Genomic DNA, 7,693 nt, shown 5'->3' with positions numbered 1-7,693 from the left:
TCTTCCTTGCCTGTGCCACCCCAGTTGGCTCTGCGCTGCCTTGATCAGCCCCACATGCCCAATCTAGCAAGCAAGGCCACGTTATCTGGCCTACCAGGCTCCCCTTGGGTCCAGAAATTTGGCAGCAATGGAATAGCAATTAACACTGCCACTATTTTCCACCCCCCCCCCCCACAACACCACATTTTTGGACCAGTGGGGAGCTCTACAGGCTGGATGGCATGGCTCCATAAACTAGATCTGGATAACAGGCTGGAGGTTGAGCACCCTTGACTTAGTGTGTCTTTGTGCTAAAAAGGAATTTCTTGCCAAGCTTATTGTTAAACGAATCAACAGATTATAGCAGGTCATGTCCAGATAAAAGGTTTAAGGGAGTAGAGTTTAAAGGATCATGAAATTTCCATGGTGAAATTTTTATGGCAAAAAAAAATATGAACTTTAGCCCTCCTCCTAGATTGACGTATAATCAGTTAGTTATTTGTCTCAACAAGATAAATGAACCCATTCTGTAATTCGTAAATGGTATCACAGCTTCCTCACTGATCATACCCATACAACTGAAATAATGTAATAGTAAATTTTTACTATTCATCCTTTGTTTAGAACATTTGTTGAGGACATCCTCTACCAGCAGACCAGCCTCGTTGCCAAGAGTACCTGCTATGGAAAGTGCCAAATCTATCTCAGGTAAATCTGCATATGGCTGCTAAATAAAAACTAGAGGTGCACTGGTAGAGATTTTTGGGGGCTGATACCGATAGCCAGTTTTTAAGGAGGCATATCAGCTGCTACTGATCAGATTTCTGATGCGGCTGCGTCCAGCAGGTATATGTGCTGCGGTGGAAGGGGAGGGAAGTCGGGGGCAGTTCAAGGCCCCCGCAGTGAGGTGGGGTGTGGGGCTGGGGCAGAGTGGGGTGCGGGACAGAGCCGTGGCTCATCGGGGGGACACCCTCTCAGTGATGTGTGCAGTGGCGGGAGCTGCCCCCCTCCCCTGGACAGGCTGTGCTCCTCACTGCCTGCGTGCTGTACAGCAGCTGCACACGTATACGGGCATTTATCAGCCAAAGTAATGTGACCAAGCTACTGCTTCTAGAGAGAATGTGCGGAAGTGGTTGTGTCTAGGCATCCACTCTTCAATTTTGAATGTTTTTCAACATCTCTGCTTAGTATTGCAAGGCATCGGGGTGATACTAGGCCAAATGGTAAAATGTTCTTGTGACCTGTCAGATTCAAAGAAAACCAAACCACTTAACACTGTGGAATCGCATCCTCCTATGGCATAGTTGCATGAAAACATGTGCACTGATATACTTGCCTTGATGGCTTATCTACAGCCATCCAGTAGTTGGCTGTATCTAAAAAAAAGGAAAAAAGCTAGAACTTTTTTTCTTGGTGTTGCACATAATTTTGCCTTGCAAGACAGCTTTAAAAAAAAAAAAAAAGCAGCAATGGTACACCACCATTTTTGCCTCATCAGGGGGTCAGTTTGCCTTTAAGTGCAAAATAATGTGTTGAGGTTTTTTTCTGTTGAAAAGGATTCCATCTAATTTATACGTTTAAAATGAGGATATAAACAAGTGTAATAATTGTATTAATATCAAATCGTGCAAGTGTAAGCTGTTGCAATGTAAGTTGCATCTTCATGCACTTGTAGTGATGCAGTTGTAACAAAATCACTGCATTGTTAACCCTGTCTCTTGCAGAGATGTAGTTGATTTTGTGTTGCTACAGGAGCAAACAGATACAATAACACATCTGTGCTTTTTGAATGGCAGCTGCTTCTCCACTTTCAAAGCAGTTGAACATTTACATTTGTCCATAGCCCAAGACTGCTACTTTTTGTAGTAGAATGTTGTAGACTAATTTATAAAATGAAATGGTTATTATGAGACATTTAAACAGACCCTTTTACAAGCCACCTCACAAAACTTCTACCATACTACAGGGTAAAGAGTGACCACAGTAAAACCTTTTTAAAAATATGCTGCCACAACTGAAAAATATTTGCATGGGCTGCCAGTAAGTTTCAAGGTTAGTTCATATTGAAAATTAACTCCATTCTTATTTGGGTTAAAAGACCCCTGCGTTTTAAAAAACAGCTAAATTCTAGAACTTAAATATACAACTAAATCATGTATTTACTAAATTCCAGTGAAAAGCTTTAAAACAAATCTTCGCTGAGAAGTACTTGACATGAATATTGCAACATTTAGAACCTAAAATTATTTGAAATAAACAAAAAAGTATTTCTCAGCTAATCAGCTCTTACTGTCAAAGTTGATGGAAATTCTGAAAAACAAGGAAATAGTATATAAGTGGTAAAAAGCGTGGTTTTTTTAAAGTTCTCAATCTTAGTTGTGCAAGTAAGAACATATTTAAATCGGGATTTTAAACTGTTACCAAGTTTCTGAAATACTTTTGTATCCAAATCTGTGGTGCTTTTGTAACCAAAACTCACCACTTACTCACTTATTTGAACTTTTTAAGTTTTAAAAGAGGAAAAACATTACTACACAACCATTCCAAGTTTTTATGTACATTCAGAATGCGGGGCTGGTATTAGTATCTAAACGATGAACATTTTCTCTAGAATGTGTTTGATTAGTCCTGGGTCATTTTTTAATTGGCGAACTTTTCATCAGGAAAATTTAATGCTGTCTGAATTTGTTCCAGGCACCTTTTATTGTTAATCAGAATCACTTTCTAACTTATGATAAGGCCAGCTGTCACAGCTGATAGGATTTCTTTTTTATATCACCTGCTAACTTTCACCCAGGTGTCTGTGTTTTTTATTAAACATTCAGTATTTGAAAAGGGCTTTATAAAAATAAAATTAGAAAGTTTAGCACAGCTTAGCACTGGAACCACTTAGGAAGAAAGCTACATGGTTTTATTTTATATAACCATTGTCTTCCTAGAGAGATCCCCTTACTGTTGGTTAGGGGTGATGTTAGAGGAGGGATTCTCACCCAGGAAGCTTCAGCACCGTAGGATGCTGTGAAATGTTTTTGTGGCACTGCAGGGTGCCATGCAATGTTAGCACTGTTAAATGAATCATGTTTTCACACATGATGAAAGCAGAGATTTCAAATAGGAAATCGTAGTGCTAAAAATATTCTGAACTGTTTTGATTTTTCTGAGTTCTTTGGAACAGAAAAATTGGTCTAGTATTTTTCTGTAGTCAAAAAATGAGTGAAAACAAAGTTCTGGCATTTTCCAAGGTGTTCCACAAGTCCATTCAGGAAGCTTTCATTGCTTCAGATATAATTTTACCCTAGAAAATAATGGTAATTTTAGAAAGTTATTCCCTTCCTGAGATCCCTTTTGCCATTTAATTATTGCAATTTCACACTCTTGAGGTCTAGCCTTGTATATTTCTTGATGTACAAGCTGTGGTATGCGTTTTAAGGGGAGAACTGGGGGTTGTGCTTTCAGGAGAAAGTGCATAACAAACGCTAGGAACTGGCTTCAGTGGCTTTTTCTTTATAAATGATAACCTTTGTGGGTATTTTTACTGTTCAGTGTCACGACGGAGCAGCGAAGAAATCAAGCGAGACATTAATGCGCCTGATGGAGCATCTCCAGCCTCTCTCATGGCGATGGGTACCACCTCGCCACAACTTTCCCTCTCTTCCTCTCCCACAGCATCTGTCACCCCCACAACACGAAGCCGAATAAGGTATAACTTCATTATTCAGTACATCATTAAACCAGTCTTAACTTTGCAGCTAGCAAATACTGTACTTAATATATGAATGTTATTTAGGTCTGGCAGTCAACAGACAGGACTGACAATGATCCATGCTCTTCAATAACCTTTGCAACTTATTACCAATATGTTAAACTCAGCCAGGAGATGAGGTGCCTAGTGCAGATCAGCGAGCTGTATTGTCATATGCATAGAGTACGATGTCAGGTTTAACAAGTTAGTTGTGGCATTTTGTACCCAACTCATTTTCAGGTTAGTTTATGGCCTGTATACCATATAGAGCAGGGGTTTTCAACCTTTTTGAGTCAGTGTAACCCCAGCCACGGAGCAGTGGCTGGACACAGCTGCAGGGTTGAGGGGAGAAGGGTGGGGGTGCGCGGCCAAAGAGAAAGATCTCCACTGCAGGGTATTCATAGCCTCCTGACCAGCCATGAACGAATAAGAGCTGAATGAATAAGAGCTCCACCAGTGTTCCCTACCTAAATCAAATTGTAACTTTTTTTGAACAAATGCCTGGGTACTCCTGTCAATGAACAGTCATAAGCCATCCTGCTAATGGTGACTAACTAGCTGACTAAGGAATAGCTAGTTTTATATCAAATATCCCAGAGAGAATATTTTCACTTTTCTAATCTTCTTTTCAACGACCTCAAAATATTTTACGTGTATTAGGCACCTATACGTGATCAGCAAGGCTGCTCCAATCTACTGTAATTGCAACGTGTTGGACAGACTCGAGTCTGCTGGAACATGGTTATTACTGCACTACAGTAGACTCCAGTATCTCACATATCAGCATCCCCATGCTGAAAAATGGCAGCGGGGGCCCTTTAAAACTTGTTCAACGAGCTTTAGTTGAAGCATCCCACTGTCATTTTTTAGCACAGGGATGCTGATACGCGAGATGCTCCGGGACTTCAATTAGAGCAGCTCTTGGAGCCACTTTAATTAAAGAGCCCCCTTCCCGGAGCACATGTATGAACACCCACTGAGCCTCATGTCACTGATGTGGATAAGTTCTAGTTTCACAGATTAGAAAGCGGTGCACCAGGTTTAAGTGATCATCTGACACTGTAGCTTATCAGCAGTGCTCTTGTATGCCAGAAAATTAAACCTGTTATATTCTGAGCCATTGGGAATTATAAAAATTACATTATAAAATTAAGAGAGTGTTTGCAGCTCTGGATATTATCCAAAACAATGGTTTTGCTTCAATTAAGTGAGACATACTTCAGTATAATGCTTTTATGTAGTCTTAAGTCTGTGGACCGGGTTGATGCATTATTTTGTGGGTAATGTACAACTAGCGCTTCAAGAAACCTCTGGTTGATATCTGGTCCCACAAGTAGGAGTTAAAAAAAAAAAAAGTGAATTTTATGTAAATTTAAACTTTTAATACTAGCAGGGTGTGTAAACCTGAGATTTTAACAGAAATGTGAAATTTTGAATGAGCCATAAATGGAGAATGATCTCTGCAGTTGGTAACTTCTCTGCCTGCATGAAGTAAAGAGTTGTTCACTGTAGGAAGAAAAATTGCTACCGTTAGAAGAGTGGGTTGGTCAGTGTGTGGGGAAAGTAGGGCAGGGAGAAGAACTACTTGTTGGGAATAGTCCCTGGATAATCTTTTGTTAGGCTTTTTAATATGCTGTGTGGCTTGCAAAAGTTTACAACAGTATGTAAAATAAGTTATTTAAGAAAATAAATCTCTGCCAACCTGTCCAGTAAATGCAGGCACACCCCTGTTCTGCAAGCTTAAGCCATAAATCAGTTCTTACATTTTGGAATACAGCTGACCTAATATATTCATTTATAAGATTGATATAAATCACAAAACATTTTTCATTGTCTCCATACTATTCATTTTAATTTGTTTCCTTCAATGCTGTTTTCATAACAATAAGAACATGATATAAACCATGTGCCTTACTGGAATTTGGGAACAGTCTGTACAGTTCCCTCATGGCTACACAGCATGTGTAGCATGAAGGGAGAGAACCTAAATTCAAGTTCTAGTATGCAGTCACAAATCTTGAGGGGTTAAATGTCTCCATTATCTTTTTCTTAAACTAAGGTGATATTGCATATTTTTTTATTCTAATCTAAATACAAGATTCCCAAATTTGTTCATTTAGTTGGCTTTTAAATTAACTCTGGAGTCTGGGCAGTTAAAGCATATGTACACTGAAGATGTATAAGCCAGAGTAAATTCCTTAGACTTCAGTCTAGCTACATGGTGCCTTCCAGGTTAAATATGATCTATAGTTCAATGTTTTTTCTTTTTTTATAATGATGTATTTTTAAAAGTCTCTGAAGTAACTCTCTGTTTAAGCTAAAATACACTACTGAATTTACCTAAATCCAAGACAACTCTGAATTTAAGACAACCCCCCAATAATACAGAGAAAATTTATAAATGAGTTTATAATTTTCCATATATAGAAACTAATTATTGAAGGGTTGTTTTAAATATTTCCCCCTCGCTGCTGCGGCAGAGCAAGCAGGTGGTAGTGGGGAGCAGAAGCTGCAGAGGGGTGGGCAGTGGCTATAGGAGGACTCTGACCCCCCATGCCTGGGTTGGGGCCGGAGTCAGAGCCGCAGCAGCTGCCTTTGCCCTCTTTTGCCCCCTCTCCCACTTCTCCTCGCGCTTCTCCTGCTTGTTTTCTGGTCCAGGACAAGGACCTTTTTCCCCCATGTTAAATGGGGGAGAGGGGGACAGGATGACTCCTCTTGGATTTGATTAAATATGATAAACTATTTTCTGTCTCCCTTATGTGCAGTTGTAAGGAAAAGCCTGAAAAGAATCAAAACCCTAATGGCAGAATTTTAGGAATGTGGGCTAGACCCCAAGTTCAGGCCTCATTTCAATATTGGAATGTTTATGTAAGTAGTAAGATATTTAAAAATAATATTCAATTTAACTTAGATTTACCAGATCTATTTAGAGATCTGCCAGGTCAGTATGGCTGCTGATGGCTACTTTGAAGAATGTGCAACTCCTCTGTACTGCTGCCAGTCCATGGTCCATTACTGCTTGCAACTTAACGACATTCCTTTCAGATGCATTTTGTCAGATGCATCCTTATTCCCCTGTTACTTCATTTATTGAACTTATTTTTAATAGCTGACAACAGGTGGCATTTGAGCCACCTAGTTTTGAGCAACTCTGAAATGTTGCCAATTTCAATCAGGACTTCACATGACAGCAAAAAGGTGCGATTATCTTAACTATATTTAATTAGACTCTAGGAACTAATCTTTTTCATCTGGCACATGGAATTAAATTAAACATGGGTCATGTAGAACAATCCTTAGTGCTGAGGTGACAGTATATGCATGCAAAACAATACAGGTTCCAAGAATAACTCCCTTCCTCCAAGGTTTGTGAAATCTATGCCTATAGTCTGCAAGAGTTGTTGCACTGGAGCACTTATTTTCTTTTGGTATTGAACTGATTGGCTGGAAAGGGCTTGAAGCCAGAAAATAAGTCATTAGTATAAACTAGCTGCTTATAGAATGAAGGTATCCAGAAGGGGTAATTTTTATGATGCTGGCAGAGGGACCTAAGAATCTGTATAGAATTGTTTAAAAATTGGGAAATAAAGAACCCTCCATTACAGGGAAAGCTCAGAGTTAATTGATGTTTTTTTGTTTTGGGGGGGGGGGGGGAGTTCCCTCCAAACAGAGAACATTAGGGTTCACTGCATAGACCTATTGGAGTATCTTTCTTTTTACTCAAGCTACGTAAAACATCATCTCTAGACCTTTTTGTTGTACTTCATTTTAGTGCCTGCAGAAAGACATGCCTCAGTCACACTACCACAAGGGTGTTAATGTGAGTAATTAATCTAAGAGTTAATATTTTGAACAGTTTGACTGTTAAAACCTAATATTGAAATTGTTAATGCAGAATTGTAGTACGCATTCACCAACCCAGTTGCACTTCTCCCTCTGCCTTTTATCATAGGGAAAGTAATTGTTTTCTTA

General features: G+C 39.4%; 1 protein-coding gene across 2 annotated transcripts in view; it reads left to right on the top strand.

The window, feature by feature from the left end:
• SPECC1L (sperm antigen with calponin homology and coiled-coil domains 1 like) overlaps positions 1-7,693 on the top strand; it is a 112,648-nt gene that overhangs the window by 69,521 nt on the left and 35,434 nt on the right. The window contains exons 12-14 of one of the 2 annotated variants that reach the window (XM_019539155.1): positions 604-687; positions 3,523-3,679; positions 7,494-7,541. In XM_019539155.1, the coding sequence (XP_019394700.1) occupies positions 604-687; positions 3,523-3,679; positions 7,494-7,541 (289 nt within the window). The remainder of the gene's footprint in view (positions 1-603; positions 688-3,522; positions 3,680-7,493; positions 7,542-7,693) is intronic. The other variant, XM_019539156.1, reaches the window with a different exon arrangement.

Source organism: Crocodylus porosus, unplaced genomic scaffold, assembly GCF_001723895.1.
Source record: "Crocodylus porosus isolate Cpor-Errol unplaced genomic scaffold, CroPor_comp1, whole genome shotgun sequence".
NCBI classification, from domain to species: domain Eukaryota; kingdom Metazoa; phylum Chordata; order Crocodylia; family Crocodylidae; genus Crocodylus; species Crocodylus porosus.
The sequence above is the reverse complement of the archived record's forward strand: the minus strand, read 5'-3'. Positions and strand labels throughout refer to the sequence as shown.